The sequence below is a fragment of the Pelecanus crispus genome, chromosome 13 (genome assembly GCF_030463565.1).
Source record: "Pelecanus crispus isolate bPelCri1 chromosome 13, bPelCri1.pri, whole genome shotgun sequence".
NCBI classification, from domain to species: domain Eukaryota; kingdom Metazoa; phylum Chordata; class Aves; order Pelecaniformes; family Pelecanidae; genus Pelecanus; species Pelecanus crispus.
In genome coordinates, this window is record NC_134655.1 from 3,500,745 (window position 1) to 3,521,031 (window position 20,287).

General features: G+C 43.1%; 2 protein-coding genes across 2 annotated transcripts in view; both read left to right on the forward strand.

Moving 5' to 3' along the window:
* The first annotated feature begins 257 nt into the window (after positions 1–257).
* On the forward strand, positions 258–2,706 carry COX7B (cytochrome c oxidase subunit 7B). The gene is made up of 3 exons (XM_009479485.2): positions 258–364; positions 1,839–1,963; positions 2,507–2,706. The coding sequence occupies exons 1-3, from the start codon at positions 328–330 to the stop codon at positions 2,579–2,581; spliced, it is 237 nt and encodes a 78-aa protein (XP_009477760.1). The 5' UTR covers positions 258–327; the 3' UTR covers positions 2,582–2,706.
* A 1,855-nt stretch (positions 2,707–4,561) lies between these two features.
* The window catches only part of ATP7A (ATPase copper transporting alpha), a 28,695-nt gene continuing 12,969 nt past the window's right edge, over positions 4,562–20,287 (forward strand). The window contains exons 1-4 of the mRNA XM_075720835.1: positions 4,562–4,593; positions 14,453–14,589; positions 17,611–18,100; positions 18,838–19,572. Of these exons, the coding sequence (XP_075576950.1) occupies positions 14,482–14,589; positions 17,611–18,100; positions 18,838–19,572 (1,333 nt within the window). The 5' untranslated portion in view covers positions 4,562–4,593; positions 14,453–14,481. The remainder of the gene's footprint in view (positions 4,594–14,452; positions 14,590–17,610; positions 18,101–18,837; positions 19,573–20,287) is intronic.

Sequence of the window (20,287 nt, forward strand, 5' to 3'; positions counted from 1 at the left end):
GCGGCAACAACTCCCGCCGCCAGCCTCTTACCGCTTCCCTCACGGCCGCGCCCGCCTTCCCCCGCCCTCCGCGGGGAGCGCTTCCAGCCCGCACGCCGGAGAGGAGCTCCTGTGCGCGTCTCTCTGCCGGCCACGGAGCTTTCCCCGCTCTGGCTGCGGCCCAGCGAGGCGCTCCCTGCCCTCCGCCATTGCGCGGCGGCGTTACCCACAGGGCCCCGCTCGCTAGCGCGCCGCAGCGGCCACTTCCGGCGCGACCATTTTGTTTTTCACCGCTCGCCAAGGGTAGCCGCGTCCCGCCGGCGGTAGGGCCGTGCTCCGCTTGTCACCATGTTCCCGGTGGCTAGGGCTGCTCTGAACCTCACTGGTAAGCAAGGAGGAGGCTTTCTGGAGTCGAGGGGTGCTGGGGGTGTTCCGCGGGAGCGGGCGGTTTTGTCAGGGGCTCTCCCCCCGGTTTCTTGCCTGCCCTGTGGGGACTGTCCCTGAACAGCCCCTGGGCTCGCTTCGCCCCCGGGAAGGGTTGTGAGGGCAGCTGAGGGGCTGCGGGCGGCTGCCTCCTCCTCCTTCCTCTTGCTGCCTTTTTTTCTTTCTTTTTTTCTGCGTCTTTTACTTCCTAGTTGCTTTTACTTGAGCTGACCTTGGGTTCCCTTCCTCGGGGCTTTTCCTCTTTGATAGTAACTAAAGGCATATCCAGGTTTTGTAACCTGAGGTGGCAAAGTGTAGTCAATGACCAGCCCTTAAACTGAAGGGTAAAGTTGCCTCTTCACTGATAGACTCCCCAGTGCTTAACCCAGTCCTCTCAAATCTGGTCCAGATTCATGATGTGCTTAGCCCGAGGTGCACGCATCTAAAGTAAACGTGCTTAGCAGTGTTTCTTCTGGTAGATGTTCAAGCTTTTCTTTACTGAAAAAAAAAAAACCAAAACAAAACAATTTGTGCAGCCTCACAGAGCGTGGTAGGGATGTAGTAGCATTCTGGGTATTGCCATCATCTTTTCTAGTCATGTTTGGGTAAATGTGAACCATTGACCTGAAACTAAAAGATTAAATTTTGTAATGTCTATCTTTATGCAGAGATCAGTGTCTCATCAGCTGCTTTGCACGCAACTACTAAACAGTCTCTGTGTTTTGAAGCTGGTGGTTTGATTCTTCATGCTGTCTTCTCCTTAACAAGTGTACCTTTTATAGTGAACATTTATAATATACATCGTACATTCTGTCATCTGAAGATATCCTCCTGTATTTTGTTCTCTATGATTTACCTCATGCGAAGGCCCACGGTTATTTCCGCTTCCTTCTTCACCTCCCTCCCCTTCCTTCAAAAATCTTGAAGGAATCAGAAAGGTGTTACCCGTACCCACTGTCTTCAGCTTCTTAATTTGATCATGAGCTTCATCCTGAAAATGCTTATATTGGGTACACATACTGGCAAGATAGATATTTACGTATAGAAATCTGAAACTTTTAAGTACCAAACAAAGTATTTTATTAGAGAAGTAGTAATACGTAAAAGTGTACTTGAACTTCCACACTGAGGGCCCAGGGGAAACATGTTAAGAAAGAAGGTAACTTAGAGGATTTTCTTACTGGAATTAGACTTCAGGAATAACTTTCTAGAGGGAGATTGGGAGAGCTGAAACAAAATGCAAGGCTTTCTGGATATCCTGTGGTTTGGAATCATTCCAAAGCTCTAAGTCCAAAAGATTAATTTTTTTCAGCTTTTCTTAAAGTCTTTTAATGCTTACACTTGCCTCTCTGTGGGTGGGAGATGAGGATTGTGAATGGTTTGAATGTGTATTTCAGTTGATTTCTGTACTCCTAATTCTCTTTAACATGCATTAGCTCGTAGCATTCAGCGTACTGCGGTAAGACAAGCTCATCGCAAATATGAGCCTGACTTCCATGATAAATATGGAAACCTGGTACTCCTTGGTGGAGCCGTAGTTTTTACTGCTGTCTGGGGATATGTAAGTCGTCCTTTTTTTTACCACTCTGTTGTGACTATAGCTGTAAACTTGCAAACTATTAAGTTTCACAAGGGCTTACTTGTTTGAAATAATTTAGGTGGTCAGAATTTAGGCACTTTTTATGTAACTGAATAGTAATGTGATAGAGGTGAAAGTTGTGTTCATATTTTGAGTTGTTACACAAATTTCTGAGTCAGTCTGTTGCTTGGTTTTGAAATGTAGTAGAAATGCAACTGTTCGCTGTTTTACTGGGGATTTCTAAGCTGTACAGGTAGAGGTTTCAGCAGAAGAATTTATAGATGAAAATAACAGTATGGTGATGAGGTTTTTACATTCCAGATTCTTTGTTCTAAAGCTAGATATTTTGAAATGGAAAACTGAAGTATTTAAGTATTATTCAATATAAATATATTGCACTTGCTTTCTTAAAAGATTAATGAGATGTCATGTTCTAATACAAGAAGTCTAAACTGAAAAGAATAGAAATATCAGAAGGTTTCTTTGATTTCAGAGTTAATAATCTTGATTTTTATCTTCCTACAGGTGTTTACACAAGCTGGAATTGAGTGGGGCTTGTCACCTGTGGGCAGAGTCACTCCAAAAGAGTGGAGGGAGTAACAGCCTTTGCTTGTAATGAACTGGTCCAAACTTTCACTGAAAGAGTGATCATGTAATGGCATTTGTTCCCTGATTACCACTTGTACAGTGGCATTCCTGGTCTAATAAACATACCTAGAAACCTCTCTGGCTCTTCGAGGTTTCCTCTATGCTCAGTGTCTGCTGAAGTATAAGAAACAGTGTAAAAAGTCAAAATAATTAAGTCATATTTTAGGTAGTCGCAGTTGTGCCTGTGAAGGTCAGTCCTGGATAACGGGCAAACCCAAAACACCGTATAGTTTTCCATTTAGCCAGATGTGTGTGCTTAAATGAACCTCACATGCATTCCCGCTGCAGAGTTCACATCGCTTTACCTCTGTCTTTGGCTGCACGTCTGACAACAATGCTTGTGTTTTCTGTTGAGATCCTGTTTTCTTCCACAGAAGTGTTTTTATGTCTTGCATCACGCTGCGAATAAGCTGCTTCTCTCTGAGGCCTTTGAGAGTTGTGAAGAACTTAAATAGTTTTTGAGTCAGAGACGCTCCAGCAGGCAGTATCCCAGCACTGCCGTTCACCAAGAGAAACATAACTTTTCTAATGAGTTCTTGTGTAATCAGAACTTGTTAGGAAATAGATTGCTGTAGATGCAGACTCTGTAAATGTCTGGATCAGTTTGAATCCCTGAAAAACACAAATACCCTGCTTTTTGATGCAGCAGAGATGTACGAAATGGCTGCCTTTACTCTCCTCAGAGATTGTAGTTATGAGTTTCTTCCCTACTGCTGCTTTTCCTGGGCTGAAGGTGAAAATGCGTGTGTCGTGGTTTAACCCCAGCTGGCAGCTAAGCCCCACGCAGCCGCTCGCTCGCTCCCCGTGCCCCAGTGGGACGGAGGAGAGAATCAGAAGGGTAAAAGTGAGAGAACTTGCGGGTTCAGATAGAGACAGTTTAATAATTGAAATAAAGTAAAGTAGTAGTAGTAATAATGATGATGATGAGAATCATAGAACCATAGAATCATTTAGGTTGGAAAAGACCTTTAAGATCATCCAGTCCAACCATTAACCTACACTACCAAGTCCACCACTAAAGCAATTAAGGGTACAGTAGCAATTTCATGTTTCCTGGCTTGGTGGCTGGATTATTTATAATGAAAGTAAAAACTAGAAATCATTAAGATTGGAAAGGACCTCTAAGATCATCAGTCCAACCATCCACCCAACACCCCCATGCCCACTAAACCATGTCCCAAAGTGCCACCTCTGCCCGTTTTTTGAACACTTCCAGGGATGGGGACTCCCCCACCTCTCTGGGCAGCCTGTTCCAATGCTTGACCACCCTTTCCGAGAAGAAATTTTTCCTAATATCCAACCTAAACCTCCCCTGGTGCAGCCTGAGCCCATGTCCTCTTGTCCTATTGTTATGTACTTGGGAGAAGAGACCAACCCCCACCTCACTACCCCCTCCTGTCAGGAGCTGCAGAGAGCGATCAGGTCTCCCCTCAGCCTCCTCTTCCCCAGGCCGAACACCGCCGGCCGCTCCCCACCAGCCCTGAGCTCCAGACCCCTCCCCAGCTCCGCTGCCCTTCTCCGGACCCGCTCCAGCACCTCGGTACCGAACGCCAGTGCGGCACGGTGCCTCGCTCACCCGGCGGGGAGCTGATGCCCAGCCGGTCCCCGAGCAGCGATCGCTACCCCCGGGCCAGCTCCCCGCGGTTTATGTACCGAGCGTGACGCCGCAGGGTACGGGAACACCGCGGCCGGTTGGGGCCAGCCGTCCCGGCTGTGCCCGCTCCCAGCTTCTCGCTGGCCGGGCACGAAGCCGAAAAGCCCTCGGCTCGGTGCAGGCGCTGCCCGGCACCGCTCTGCCCCCGCAGCCAAGCGGGGCGGGCTCGGCGGGCGGCCCCGCCCGTGTCACGTCGGCGGGCGGGAGGAGGCGGCGGCCGCCGGCGGTCACGCGGCGCGGCGGGGCGGGGGCGCAGCGCCAGGCGCGGCCGCGGGCCGGGCAGAGCCGCCTGCGCCGCCCGGAGCCTCCGGTGAGTGCGGCCCTGGGCGCCGGCGGGGCTGCGCCGCCGGCCCTGCGGGGAGAGGCTCCCGGGGAGAGGCTCCCGGGGGGGCCGCGGGGCGGGCGGAGCCGGCACGCCGTCCCCGCGGGGCTGTCGCTGCCCGGCGCCATTGTCACGGCGCCGCGGGCTGGCGGGAGCGGCGGCGCGGCCCGGTGGTGGCTGCGGGGAGCGGGGAGGGCTCGCCCGGTGCTTCCCGCGGCGGGGCCGGGCCGCGCTACGTGTCCCTGAGGCGCGGGGGCGGGGGGGTCCCGCCAGGCCCTGCCTGAGGCGCGGCGCGGGAGCGGGCGGTCCTCAGCCACCCGCGGCGGGGTCCGAGCCCGAAACCGGCGGCTCGGGCTTGGCCGCGGGGGTCTGCAGCGCCTGCGGGCCGCCCGCCGCGGGGGTCTGCCGCTTCGGGGGGGCGAGGAAGCGCGGCGAGCCCCCCGCCCCGGGTCTCAGGCGAGCCGGGCGGCGGGGCAGTACGGGAGTGACTCGGCGTTTCAGGGACGGCGAGCTAGCCAGGGCTCTGGGGCCAGAGCAGGGCTCTGAATCCAGAGGCATTTCCTGCTCCGCCGCCGCCTGCCTTCCGCTTGTTTCCCCGGTGCCGAGCGAGCAGCGGTGGCAGGGGTGGCCCCAGGGCGCCGGCGGTGCCCGTGGGGTGCAGCCGGGCCCGGCGCGGTGAGTGGCTGAACGGGGCCGGCGGGCGGCGTGGCGGGCTGCTCCGGGCCGTGGGCATCGGCGGCCGACATCTCCTCGCTTCTTGGGGTGCGGCGCGTGTGCGCTCGCCCCTGCGCTTGAAAAAGTCCCTCCGCTACCGTTGGCCATCTTCGGAGGAAGACTTACAATGAATTTTAGCCTGGAGAAGAGGAGGCTGAGGGGAGACCTTCGCTCTCTGCAACTCCCTGACAGGAGGGGGCAGGGAGGGGGTGCTGGTCTCTTCTCCCACGTAGTTAGCGATGGGACGAGAGGAAATGGGCTCAAGCTGCGCCAGGGGAGGTTTAGGTTGGATATTAGGAAAAATTTCTTCTCGGAAAGGGTGGTCAAGCATTGGAACAGGCTGCCCAGAGAGGTGGGGGAGTCCCCATCCCTGGAAGCGTTCAAAAAACGGGCAGATGTGGCACTTTGGGACATGGTTTAGTCCAGTCTACCCTTGATTGGTTTAGTGTGGACTTGGTAGTGTAGGTTAATGGTTGGACTGGATGATCTTCAAGGTCTTTTCCAACCTAAACGATTCCATGATTCTGTAATTTGACTGCGCAAGTCGCTGAGCCTCTTCTCCAAGGTCCTTTTCCTCAAATCGGAGCTGCTTCACTTGCGCCTCTGAAACACCTTTACTTAGCTTTTTGCATTGTGATGGCAGTGCTCTGTGCACAAGTACATTTTTCCGATGTTTTCATTAAAAAAACCAGCATAGATATTCTGGAAGAGGGCAAATAGTTGTTTACGATGCTTTGGGGTAAAATCTCATTAAAATGAGTAAGAGCAAACCCAGCTTAACTATTGCCTCCCTTGTATCCACATTCTGGAAATGGCACACAATTATTTTTAGTGTGAAGTTCCTTAAAATCTTTTATTCCATCACCAAAGACTGCGTTTCTGTGCTTAAATACTTGTTGAATTGTAATTGTGGATGTAAGTAGACCAAGAATTGTTTCTGTTTGGTAATGTGGAACTTAGTTGTGTGTATTGCGATGCACTGTGTGAGCACAAACACAATTAGACTAGAAATTAATAATTATAGTGTATTTTGTTGTAGAGAAAAGACCTGAAGTTTTTTTCCTTCCCAGGTGGTGAACCAAGAAAGTAAAAGCTAGCATTACGTGTCATTTACTGGTTTATTCTTCTTATTTTCACTTGTATAGTGCATTCTACATTGTTCTGCCTTGTATCTTGAGACTAAGCCCAAGAATGAGGAGCCCCAGTTGGCCTTAGTACGCTCACATGACAAGCGTTCATAAATCGTATTCTGTTCCTAATACTTGCTATGATTCTTCCAGGGGAACATTTCATGCTCTCCAAAAATCTGACTTGAAGAGGTAGTGAAAGGACACGAACAAGTAAAAGGATTTGCTAAGAATTTGTGTCAAGTATTATAAAACCCTTGTTAGAAGTGAAGTAGAATGTTTGCAGTGTGTACTTCTTTTCTTTTTTTTTTTTTTTTTTTTTTTTTAAATCCAGCTTGTATAGAAATAAAGTTCCTTGGAGCAATTTCCACAGTCTGCTGACCAAGCAAGGCTTGTTAAAGTCTTGAGCAACATGAATTACAGCCTATTTAGAGTATCGTGTAGCTGTCTGTGACAGGTATTTATTACAGATGTGCAGTTTGTCCCTCAGTGATTAAGCCTCATCTGTCTAGTTGTACTTTCAAATGTATCTGTTTGCCAATGAATGTAATAAAACCTTGTTCTTCCTTATTGGACCTGGTCTCCTGTAACCCATTCTCCAGCCCTTCTGTAAGCCCAAGGGTGGGATGATACAGCTTTTTCCTTTCATGCCGTCTTTTGCTCTTTTTCATAGGTCTTTGCGGACTTTTAGGGACAGGTACCTTTTTTCCATTTAATGTAATTAGTAGTTCATCTTTCTGCTGCCATAAATAAAGTGAGCTATAATGCAGGACTCAGCCATTTAGAAATTTAATAAAGTCTAAAGGCTGTAGTTAAATCTGACAGGTTCTGTTTCTGGCATTTGTGTGATTTTTCCCAGCTTTCACCTCTTCTAGTTTCAGCAGCTAAAAATTCAAGATAATTCTGTATAGAAAACTTTGTCAAAAGCTGAGGTTGTACGCTTAGCCGGAAACATTGTGTGCTTCTCAGTTATGTATCCTTGCTGATCCTAGAACAGGCACAAAGCGCGTTTGTGTTGCACAGTGCTTGGTTACACCGTGATGCCTGGGTTAGCTTGCATACTGGAAACACCGAAGTGTTTTTTGGTGGGGGGGTAAAGGGAGAGTTTGGGTTTTTAAGTCTTGTAACTTCCTCTTTGCATTGCTCATATTTTCTTTATTTAATTTTTTTTTTTTTTGGTAGTGTGAGGTTGTGAATGACTTAACTTTGCCGTCATCAAACCTTGTCTTGCTTCAGATATTTTACTTACAGACTGCTTTTAGCACATCAAAAAAAAAATGGTTGAGAGATGAATCTGAGTTTCTCGGTCACCTTGTGCTTGATCACTCTTTAATTTGCCTTTCCGTAAGAAGAAATTGCTGTTGGAAGTAGAAATTACTTTTCTTCCTGCTGCTTCATTCACTTAATAGAAACACTAGTTGACTTTCTTCCAGAAAATTAACTGTTTGGATTTTAACTTGCACGCAGGCAACCCAAGCATTAAGCCAGGCATTAAGCCAAGCATTGTACCTCAAAAATACCATGCAAAGACTTCTGTCTATTCCCAAGTATTGTTTTGGTTTTAATTATCCTTTATACGCCTCCTGTTCGTTGCTCCTCCACACATAGCCTACCGTGTTCGGTTCTGCACTGTTGCAGAGCCAGATTATTTCTAGGGCTCTGCTGCTTCATTGATGGTGTTAATATACAGACAAGGAAGTACTGCTGCCTTGTGTACTGCAAAACAGGTGAAAGTAATGAAAGAGAATAGAAAATGGGAGTTTCTAAAGCTATTAAGCAGTAAATAGTATAGTAGAGAATACAAAAAGCTTTTACAAAGTTTATTCAAAGCCAAGGCTCTTTGTAAGATGAAGCCGCTTTAGATGATGTTCCAAAACAGTAGTAGTTGAATTGAAGCCTTTTGGTTTCTTGTATTCTAAATATGCAGCTGTTAGATTAAAGGAGGGGGGAATGCCATTTGTTTGCATCGTCAAATCCTAAAGTTCTGTACTAATTTACTAATTGATGATGAAGGTGTTTTATAGATGGAGCAAAACATTGGCTAAGAATAAAACCATTCTCTAAAACAATGTGTGATCCATAACTTAGTATCTCACTTAAAAGAGTACGTCCATGGTAACTTTGAATTACAAGTTATTTATTAGCAGTCATTTGCCTTGCAGTCAGTGGTAATAATTGAGATCTTCCCTGTCAGCTTATAAAATACATGTTGTCACCTAGAAAGCCTTTTAGATATTACAGAAGTTTTAGATTTGTTGATTGTTTCAGCTGCATCCTGCCAGAACCATAAACGTCCCTTGTACAGTGAGGTTCTCTTTTGAGCTGATGCATACATATATGCACATGTGTGTAGATGCATTTTTTTTATATATAGATATTAAAAAAAAAAATCAAAAATGGGGGGAGAAAACAAACACAGCTATATAGTGATGGATGGCAAGAGTGAGGAAACGGGGTGTTCCAAGTTCAAGCCACCACTGTGGTGGACGTGGATTGCTGCACAGCATCACGCAGATCTTTTGACTTCTGCATGCATTTTCATGTGAACTTGGTAAAATATTAAGACATATAAGGAGAACTAGGATTAACCGTCAATATTTCTCCACCTCTGGTGTGCATCTAGTCATAATTTACTGGTGTAACAAATATTTTTTAGGCTGCTTGTCATGAATTTTTTCTTAATGTTGTCAGAAGGAGAAAATTATGGCGAAAATTTCTTTTACGTTTCAGCCAGAGTATTTCTACTGGGAAGCACTCGTAAGGGAGGCAGAGCGTTGGAAATGAAATAGAATATGACAAGGTCAGATGTAGGCATGTATTAGCTTTTAAATTTAACTCATCGTCCTGGGCATTTTGTAAGGGGAGGAAAAAGGGTGTGTGTATACTTGCAGTCACTATGTATTGACCCTATACTTTCTTCTGAGAACAAGATCTCTTTAAAGCATTGGGAGCACTGGAAATCCGGACAATTTGGTCTTCAGAAATTTCAGTAAGGCTGTACAGACAACTGAGATTGTGAAGGTGCTGTTTCTCAGTTCAGTAATACAGTGTAACTGATGTGAAGAGACAGTATTGCTTACAAATGGCTCATTTTCTACCTTTAGGTTTGGACACAGCTCATTTTTTTTAGACAACAGCCTGTTTTTAAAAATGGTATGCAAAATGTTAGCAACTTGCAACAAAGCAAATAAAAATCCTTGTTTGTTGCCTTCTCCACCAACAGAGAGCTGTTAATGATGAATGTATCGTATAGATCCAGTAGTGTTTCTTAATTAAAAGTCAGAGAACAAAAAAAAAAAAAAAAAGAGTCAGTTGGATCCAACAGATGAATTCTGTGGTGGAAGTTCTGGCTTCAGTCCCAATACCTTGAGGCCTTGAGGGGTAAAAAAAAAAATTCTTTTTTTCCTTATGCCTTTATGCTTTTTGCGTGTTTGAATTGCAATCTCTTCCAGGACAGGATTTTCTCTACTGTGTTTATGCAATGCTTAATGCCTTGGGGCCCTGATCAGTTGGTCCTAGGAGAGCAGTCTTTAAAAAAAAAAAACCTCACCAACCCAACAAAAAAACCTTCTTGGGGTAGTGGAATGGTTGAAGCTTGATTGCTTTTGATTGATTATTTAAATCCAAGCACAAATAGCAGATGATGTGTTTTATTTTAAAGGAAAGATCGTGTCTGTATGAAGCATACACTTGAAACACAAATAGGCTATTCTGTTGACGTAATAGGATTCTAATGTGCTTTATAAGTGGTCCTGAATTACTGCAATCAGAGTATTTTCTTCCACTTCTGCAAATACCATCCATCATATTTGAAGTCACTTTACAAACTTTATTTACTTAATCAGGCCGCTAAGGCAGAATAGCTCTAATAATTCCCATTTTTCTTTCCACATGTTACCTTTTAAGTAGGAAAACATGAGACTGTGTAAAAAATGGTGGAAGTGATTATATGTGAAATGAACAGCAGAAAGGCAAGGAAATAAACTGAGACAATGGAGGAAATACTTTGTCCATAACAAACTATAATAATAGTAGATGTTTTTAAAAAAAGTATAATGTTATTTTTACATATATAAGCAGTTAACTTTTTTTAATGCTTTGGTGGGCATTCAGTAGCAGTGCTGATGGCTACTGTAATCACTTTAATAGTAGTAGGTCACTGTATTACGTGCATGGCTGCTGTTTGACATATGACTTCTAGAAAAGAATTTAATGCTGTATCCTAGTTTCTTGTAATAATGGATATTATTGTCCTGGAGCTTGAGCCTCTTGAAGAACAGACAAGACAGACAGGATCTCAGCAGACTTTCTCAGACTGGCGTACAGCTGTACCCCAACTCTCATCCAAGGCAGCATCTTACCAACCTTTGATTATTTTAGATAGCAGCTCACGGCCAAAGTATTCCCTTTTTTTTTTTTTTTTTTTTTTTTTTTTTCAAAATACAATAATTGTGCAGTTGTCAAGGCGGTTCAAGTCGATCAGGTACTTGAAATGCTTTTACATTCACTTCTGTCCAAACCTTACTAGAGGACGGATTGACTCTGTGATAGACTATTGTGTCTCATGTTAGTTGTATGTGTCTGGTTGTGCTCACAAAACACACTGTAAATCAAGTTTTGAAACTGTATTTGTACTTCAGCCTTGTGGGAGTATTCATTGCTCCCTGACTGTGGAGTTACAGTTACGTCTTTGCTCTATATGGACTGAGCATTCCCTATGGAAGAGCCGAGGTAAGCAGTAAGGATCATATTTCAAGGTGATGACATGAAAGCATGTATTTTTGGGGGTAGCTTGATAGTGTTTTGAAAAATATCTTGTACCTCTGAGTGCACAGATGAGCCTGAGAAAGGACCTACCGGGTGAAGTGTGCTTGATATATGCTCTTCTGCTGATTCCTAATTCTCCTGTGTGTCAGGTGATAGGTCTATATTTCTGTAATATGTGAATAATTACATACAAATATTTGCGTGTGTGTTTCTAATAACTCAGATCTTGGAAGAATAGGCGAGAAGTGAGATCCGTAGTGACTCTTCAGGTAGAATCATCGAATCATTTAGGTTGGAAAAGACCTTTAAGATCACCCAGTCCAACCATTAACCTAACACTACCAAGGCCACCACTAAACCAATTGAGGGTAGAGTATAATTAATTTCATGTTTCCTGGTTTGGTGGCTGGATTATTTTTTAATGAATGTGGAGTTGTCTTATTTCTGTTCTTAGCCAGGATGAGTTACTGTTACTGTTTTCTACTGACTACAGCATAAAATGATGCTGCCTTTAGTAATAGTAACTTACTGTCACTGTTTTATCTTCCGAGGCAGCAGCGCCCGGTTAGTACAGCCAGTGCACACGTTAATGCTATTTTCTTGGCCAGCCTTAGCAATAATCAAAGCTCTTGCTGCCTCCCACTTTGTGGGAGCTCTTTCTTCTGTCTCCTGGCACTGAGACACATCACACCGCAGCGTCCGGCGTGCGCCCACCCCTGCCTACATCCAGACGCGGGGCGAGAGCAGGACGCAGCTTTTGATTCCGATCCCGCAGCCACCGACCGTCCCGAGCCCATCTATATGTTGCATCCCTTCCTTGATGGCCTCAGGCGTCATGGGCCCACCGAGCTATAAATAATCCAAAAAGGACTGTCGTAGTTTAGCCCCAGCCAGCAACTAAGCACCACGCAGCCGCTCGCTCACTGCCCCTGCCCCAATGGGATGGGGGAGAGAATCGGAGGAGTAAGAGTGAGAAACACTCCTGGGTTCAGAGAAGAACAGTTTAATAATTGAAATAAAGTAAAATAGTAATGCTAATAGTAACAGTATAATAATGATAATAATAATAATGATATCCAAAGCAAGTGATGCACAATGCAATTGCTCACCACCCGCCGACCGATACTCAGACAGTTCCCGAGCAGCGATCGCTGCTCCCCGGCCAACCCCCCCCCAGTTTCTATACTGCCCATGACGCCGTATGGTATGGAATGGCCCTTGGGGCAGTTTGGATCAACTATTCTGGCTGTGCCCCCTCCCAGTTTCTTGTGCCCCTGGCAAAGCATGGGAAGCTGAAAAAAGTCCTTGACTGGCATAAGCAGTACTCAGCAACAACTAAAAACATCAGCGTGTTATCAACATTCTTCTCCAAAACACAGCACTGTGCCTGCTGCTAGGAAGAAAATTAACTCTATCCCAGCCGAAACCAGGACACTGCATCCAGACGCAGGGCGAGAGCAGGACGCAGCTTTTGATTCCGATCCCGCAGCCACCGACCATCCCGAGTTGCGCTTGCAGCCCTTACGCTTCCTAACTTCATCCGTGATTGCAATGGAAGGATGAAGCGTTAGGCTTTACGATACATTCAGAGTAAATACTTGATGCTTTTCAGGATCGCGGGTCGTTCAGGGTTCTGATCAGACTTAAATATCTGGGAGAGCGCTGCTCCGGCTCTGCACAAGTATCGGTGAAAAAGGGTCCTACGTTGTTGCATACAGGTGTTCAAAGTCCTTATGGCTACGAGGTTTCCTTCATGCCTTGCCAAATGTTCCTGTCCATTAGCCGTGCTTATCGTTAATGTGCGCTAATTCTTGATTTGTCTAGCTGTTTACCGCATAGCTCTTGAACAAAACTCTTATTGCCTGTCAGAATACAAAGGTTTATGCCACAGTTTAGATGAATTAGCTGGTTACTTGAGGATTTTAGGAGATGCATTAGGAAAATAAGTCTTTAAAATCAACTTCTCAGACTACTCGCTTTCATGTTGTTTACACATTTAAACTTTTTTTCTTTTTTGACCTGGAAGTTATAGCTAAATTCTCCCACAGGTTAGCAGCTGAGAGAAATTTGTGGTGTGTTCCTGGCTTTTCACGCAAAATGCAGTTAAAGGAAAAATATGTTTCATCAATTGGAAACTTCACTAATTCAGAGGTTTAGACTGTCTTTACTTCCTGTTGATCAAGTTTCAGCGTTTAGTTTTGTGCGTCAATGAAGTCAACTTGTTTCTATGATAAAACATCCTTGTATTACAGGGTTTGTGGCATGTCTCAAAGCAAACCCAGACAATTTCAGACTTTCTGTAGCAGGGAACAGTTCTGAAATGTCATCAAGGAGCAAGAAAAATTAAACATTGTTAATACTTAATGTAATTTAGTTTCCAAGATTAAGTCCCCAGGGTAAAAAAAAAAAAGCAAGTGCTTAATTTTATTCAGTTACTCATGAAAACTTGCTGTTGCTTCCACTGCAAGCAAACATTAAGCAGTTGACTGTGATCATTTTCCTGGTCACTAACCTCTCTGTCAGTGGAAAAAAACAATGCAAATTTTCACAAGGTTAAAAAAAAATCTGGAAATCACTTCTTTTGCCGTCTTTTCCCCTCTGTTACTTAACAGTTTATGCGTTGGACAAAAGAAGTCCTTTGCATTAGCCATTATTTCTACAAATTAATTTTATTTAGGTTCAGTCATTTTTTTTTTTCTGGGCTTGTTTTTATGAGCAAATATAATAATGATAATTTTCAGAGGAGCAGAAATTAGACTTTTCTGAATGAGATGTGGGAAAAGCTTGATTTGCTTCCTAGGGCTAATTTCAGTATCGCTTGGTTTTGCTAGAGTAGGATAATGTAAGAGAGAAATGTGGAAAAACATGATCATCGCCTGTGCCGCTGTGGCTTACATGCCGTCCTCTATCGTTCTGGTGTTCCAAGAGCTGGTGTTTCTCTCTTGACTCCTTCTCCCTATAGTTTAGACTCGCGCATCAGTGAATCACAGCTTGCTGCATGCGATTTAATAATTTCGATTGTAACACCAATCAAATAATAGATGTCCAAACACTTTCCCTTTTTGAAAATTTGTAGGAATAAACACCTAAAGTTCTCCTTCATGTTCAGCTTTGCTCAGATTTTGACATGTACTGGAGTTACATGTGGCCAAGTACATCATCTGTTAAATCCCTGGTTTAATTTTGATTCTTTGTGAAATGATTTAAGAACAAATGTCTTAATTGTTTTTGGCCAACAGCAATGCGAAGACTTGAATAGAATTTGAAAATGGAGGCAAAATCCATAGTCATCGGTGTGGAGGGGATGACATGCAACTCCTGTGTTCAAACCATTGAACAGCATGTTGGGAAGATGAATGGTATCCATAGCATTAAAGTAAGTGACACCATCACTATTTCTTACAAAGCTTTGCTCTTATATGAGAAACCACGATAAAGTATGCACCAAGGGAGGGAAATATGTGGAAGGAGTATGTTCTGTACATTTCCTGGGAAGCTGATGTTACAAGTGCAGTAGTGTATTTCTGGTATAAGAGAAAAACAAGTGCTTACTTTACTGCAGTGGGAGCTAAGTGATTAACTGCTACTCTTAAGTAATTTTCTGCTTTACAATTAATTCAGTATTGTGTAGTAATGAGAAAAAAGTCAAAAAAAGCCAAGAATAGTGAATTTTTAAATAAGATAAAGCAAAAGCCCTAGAACTTTGGTGAAAAAAGCAAGCTGTCCTTATCCCTTATACTGAATGAATGTCAGTACTTGCTCACAAGCCTCCAGGCCTTTTCTTTCAAACTGATAGTACACAAAGGTCACTTGCACAGGTTCAAAAGCATTTGTGGGCTTGAGGTGTCCTGTTAATCATGTGGTAGTTGGCCCACCATGAAAAATAAAGCTGTTTCCTTGTGGTTCATGAAATAAGAGTAGCAGATAATCCAGGTGACAAAGGAAAGTCTTGCTAGCTCTTTCAAGCACAGGACATTTCCTTTCCTTTGTACTGTCCATGAGGAAATGAGAGAAGGAGCAGCAGAACTGTAGTCTTGAACTGTTAACGGAGCTACTTGGTTTGCCCTTCATCCAAACTTCCTTGATCTGACTTGATTTTAACTTCTCCTTTCTTAGCTCAGAGGAGATATGAATATTTTGTTAGTATTTTTTCTATCTTGGGCAAAATATTGGCCTGTAGAGTATTCCAGGGTGAGCTGATTATTCCTTCGCAATACATCATTTTACAGCAGTTTTAATAATGGAAGTAATATAAAAGCTGGGAGATTCCTATTACTTTTATGACCAAATTTGTGCTAGAAAGAGCAGTCCTATCAATAGCAGCAACCGAAAATTGCAAAGTTTAGTTACTTTGTATCTAGGTTCTGAAATTATGCTGTAACATCCTGTAGTGGTTGATTTTACTCTAAAGAAAATAATATCTTCCTGGTATCATCAAAAGATAGTTTCTATTTTAGTGGATATGTCTTAGATGAACACTTTCCTTCCCAGAATAGGGTACGCTGTCTTAATTTGGGGGGCATGTGATCATTACCTCTGGCTGATTTTGAAGGGCTCATCGTGGTGCACCATTCTGTACAAAGGCAAATGATGCACTGGTTAGCACAGTTTCCTTTTTGCCTGCAGTAGGTGTTCACATACACACACGGAAATTTTTGGTGAACAGCAGCAACATTTACAGGACACATCATTTTTCATCTTCCTTCAGCTTTAATGAGCTTTAATGTGATACGAGGCTATGCTCTTGACACCAGAACCCTGGATCACTGAACAAACTGTTTTAGAAATAGGGATACCACTGTTAACATCTGTGGCATGGTATGGTCAGATAAATCACTTGGTACCCTCAAGCATGAAGTCAAATGAAGGCTAAAAGCAGCCTGTAAAATAATACCCCAAATAATCTGACATCAGAATGCTCCCTTTCTCCTTGATTCTAGCAAAAGATTTAATCTCGTCAACCTTGCATTTTTATTGTTTCAGCTAATTTCTGAGAATATAGAGATGACTTGAGATAGGAGAAGGAGGAGACGTTCGTACTTTATTGAAGACAGTGTGCATACCATAGTGTCTTTTACATAAGGAATGAAGCAGGTTTTTAAAAGGACAGTATTAAGAGTTTTATATTTAGATTTTAAGGTAAATACCTTATCCCAAAGCTGAATACTATTTCTAAAGCTACTCTTGGCAAGAAAATATATTACAATAACTTAGTCTGAGTAGAACAGGACTACAGGAAACTTTAAGAGGTCATATTTAGTAATTATCCTCATTACAGCATCAGAACTTCAACTTAGCCAGATCATTTGTTTCAGAAAAATCTCTGAGAATAGTAGAATGGGGGTTTGCTTAGTGATTATGAATTAGGTCAGCAAGGGAGATGAACGTTAGATGGCTAATACAGACAAACAGAGCTGCATGTAGGTTATTTTGCCTCCAGCTGCAATGAAACCAATAAATGTCCACATTGCTAATTCTGCTAAGGCCCGTAATTGGGACAAAAATGAAGAAAGGTGGTTCTTAAAATGATTTACCTGGTGTAATTTAATCATGACTGTGGTCTTTAGGTTGTACCTTTGCCCGGAGGAAAGATAGAATTGAATGATAATGTGTTGGGCCCCTGGCAGGCATCAGCTTTCCCTTTTGGAAACTGCAATAATTGTGTTTGATATATCATCAGTTGGGAGCAAATTAAATTGAGGGTATTTGTACCATCTGATGTGAAAGGTTAGTACCAAATCAGGATGTCTCTGGATCACCAAAATGTACAGAGAGAGGAAAAACAGCTTTAATGTTTGTCATATATTAAATTTCGAAACCGAATTTTGTTCTGTGAAGTCTGTTGCACTTCATTGCTCATAGCACGTTAACAGCCTGTGCCTAAGATGCCTAGAAACACTGGACTCCTTTCACTGCTACTTAAATCTGTGGGCTTTTTCAGAGTGTTTTCTTCCATCCTTGTAGCCTAAGGGTAATTACTGCGAACTGCAGAATTGTACATGTGATCGGTATTTTTTCTGTGGGCTGTTTTGCTTTTGGGATTGAACTGGGTTAGTCATAATTTGGGAGAGTTTGGCTCTGGAAGTTTCATTAAATGTGTTGATGCTGTCTGGATGTCGTAAGTAAAAGTGGCTAGACAGACTTGTAAAGGATTCTGAAACTGGGGGCGGGGAAAATCTGTTCTTTCTTGCTGTGTTGTTGCACAGATGAGAAGTTACTTTATGGTGGCTATTGGTATAGCTTTACTCTTCAAGGTGAGTAGTGATGGATAAAATTAACTGGACGTGTATTACTAATATATGCGAGTAAAAGCTATTTCTAGTCTCACGCAGGTTATTAGTTCTTATTTCTTAATATTGCAGTTTGCTAAATTGTTTTGTTTTTTTTCCCTTGCAAGGTGTCTCTAGAGAATAAGAATGCAGTCGTCATTTATGACTCAAAACTGCAGACTCCAGCAACACTGCAGGAAGCAATATATGACATGGGATTTGATGCTACGTTAGCTGATTCAAACCCACAACCTGTTTTACCTGACACTATTTTTCTTACCATTCCTACTCAGTCAGCTCTAACATCTAAACAGATTTGTAGTACACTACTAAAGAACAAAGGTATCGTGGACGTCAAAATGTCCTCCGATCAAAAAACTGCAGTGGTGACTTTCATTTCTTCCGTTACAAACGGCAAGCAGATTATCCAAATGGTCCCAGGGGTAGATTTAAACATCTCGGCACCAGAGGTAACACCGGGAACTTGTGAAGATTCCAGCTGGTCTCAAGCAAGTAGCGTTGTGCTGCGCCTGAAAGTAGAGGGGATGACCTGTCATTCCTGCACCAGCACCATTGAGGGGAAGATTGGCAAATTGCAAGGAATTCAGCGGATTAAAGGTAAAACCTTAGTGTGTTTTTATGTAAGTTGAAGTTGACCATGCTGTTCTCTGATGGCATTGTGGAGACATCTTGGGTTTAGATTAGATGGCTTAGTGTGACAGTTACTCTTTGTGGTACCAGGTATTTAGTTACATGTTGTGAAGAAGTAAAGAAAGGGGCCCAAATTGTGGTGAGGCTGTTGCTGTTGCAGGTGTGACAGTATTCAGTGGTTGCTTTGTATTTTGGTAGGGAGCCTGGAGTAGTCACGTTCCACAATTTTATTACCAGTTATAGAAATCTCTAATACCAGATGTCTCTTTTTGCATTGTAATTAATATTAGTTTATATGTTCTGTTCAATTAAAAATTAATATTGGCATATATGTGATTGTATCTAAAAGGCAAGACAAAATTATCTGTATAAATAGCTTTGGCATAAATGCAATGCCACAGACCCCTGATAAAAGGATAAATTTAGTAAGAAATAGTAATGCCATTTGTGAAAGTCCTGGGAAAAGGGCAAAAAATTGAGGAAAAGAGGAGCTGAAAATTGTTGTAGTATTAGAGAAAAAGTGTGTGAACAACTAAATTGTTTTATATTTACCAAACCAATTAAATCTCCTTTCCATTGCAGTTACATTTCTGACCATTTAAAGCATTCTTGGAAAGCTTTGACAGGATTTGTTGTTCTTAGGGCAACGTGCTTATTATGCTTAGGGCAGTAATGCACACTTATTTTTATTGATTAACTTTCAGTGTCCCTGGACAATCAGGAAGCTGTTGTTGTCTACCAGCCTCATCTAATTACAGCAGAAGAAATAAAACATCAAATTGAAGCTGCGGGTTTCACAGCATCTTTCAAAAAGCAGCCTAGACCCCTCAAGCTCAGCACTATTGACCTGGAAAGGTTGAGGAACGTTCAGACCAAAGGCTCCGAGATGGCGCTGAAAGAAAACTCAAATGTGAATGATACAAAGACAATTGTCTTCAGAATCGATGGCATGCACTGCCGTTCATGTGTCCTCAATATTCAGAGTACCATATCAGCACTCCCATCAGTAACAAGTATAGTTGTTTCATTAGAGAAGAAATCTGCTATTATAAAGTATAACCCAAACTTAATTAGCATAGACGTACTGAGAAGAGCCATAGAGGCGGTGTCTCCAGAGACATTTAAAGTCAGCCTTCCTGACGAATATGAAAATGCAGCACTTTTCAGTGGAGACGCCAGCATGGGAAAATCTCCTCATCCAGCTTTGAAGGACGCTAGCCAGCCACTTACTCAAGTTGTTGTGATAAATATTGATGGAATGACTTGCAACTCTTGTGTGCAGTCCATTGAGGGGGTTGTATCCCAAAAGGCAGGTGTAAAATCTATTCATGTCTCTCTCGCAAATCGTAATGGGACTATAGAATACGACCCTCTGCAGACGTGCCCAGAAGACTTGCGATCCTCGATAGAGGATATGGGATTTGATGCATCTTTATCAGGTAATGACATACTAAACTTTTAAATTTGAAAGGATTGTGCAGTTCTGTTTAGGATTTGGTACCACCCAAGATGAAATTTGGCAATTGACGTATACTTCGTGCTTGTCAAGAGAAGCTTTATATCTTCGCTGTCAGTGGGATAATTAAATATACGTGCATGTCCTTTAATACCTCAGATTAATTAAAAATGATTGAGATATCTGGAAATATAAATATGTCAGATAAATGCAGATGTTGTAATGGTACTTCAGTTTGCTATTGTATAATATTCATGGCACAAATATGGAATTGGAGCTTTGCTAGCTGCGAAGAATATTACGGATTGCTGCGCTGAAGTTTCTTTACTAGCAAATTATCAAAGACTTGGCTCCTGTGGAGTAACTAGTGCAGGGATATTTCTCCAGGCTCAGGCGTGACTGAGGAGTGACAAGAATCTGAAGGGTGTGGGCACCACTGAGGAAGTTAAGATCGTGCTGTTGTGAGATAACCCTGGCAGGCAGCTAAGCACCACCCAGTGAGGTGTTCCCATTTAATTCCTTTCATACTGCTCCTGCATAAACATAGCACCTCCTGAACTGCTGTAAGAAGCAGTTGTCTGTACTTAGAGAGCCTTTCTCTAAGGTCAAAACCACTGACTTTGCTTACGAAACATGCACTTGCTTACAAATTCAGCTTTGTGCCCCAGGTAAAGTCAATAAAATTGTGTGTAAAACTA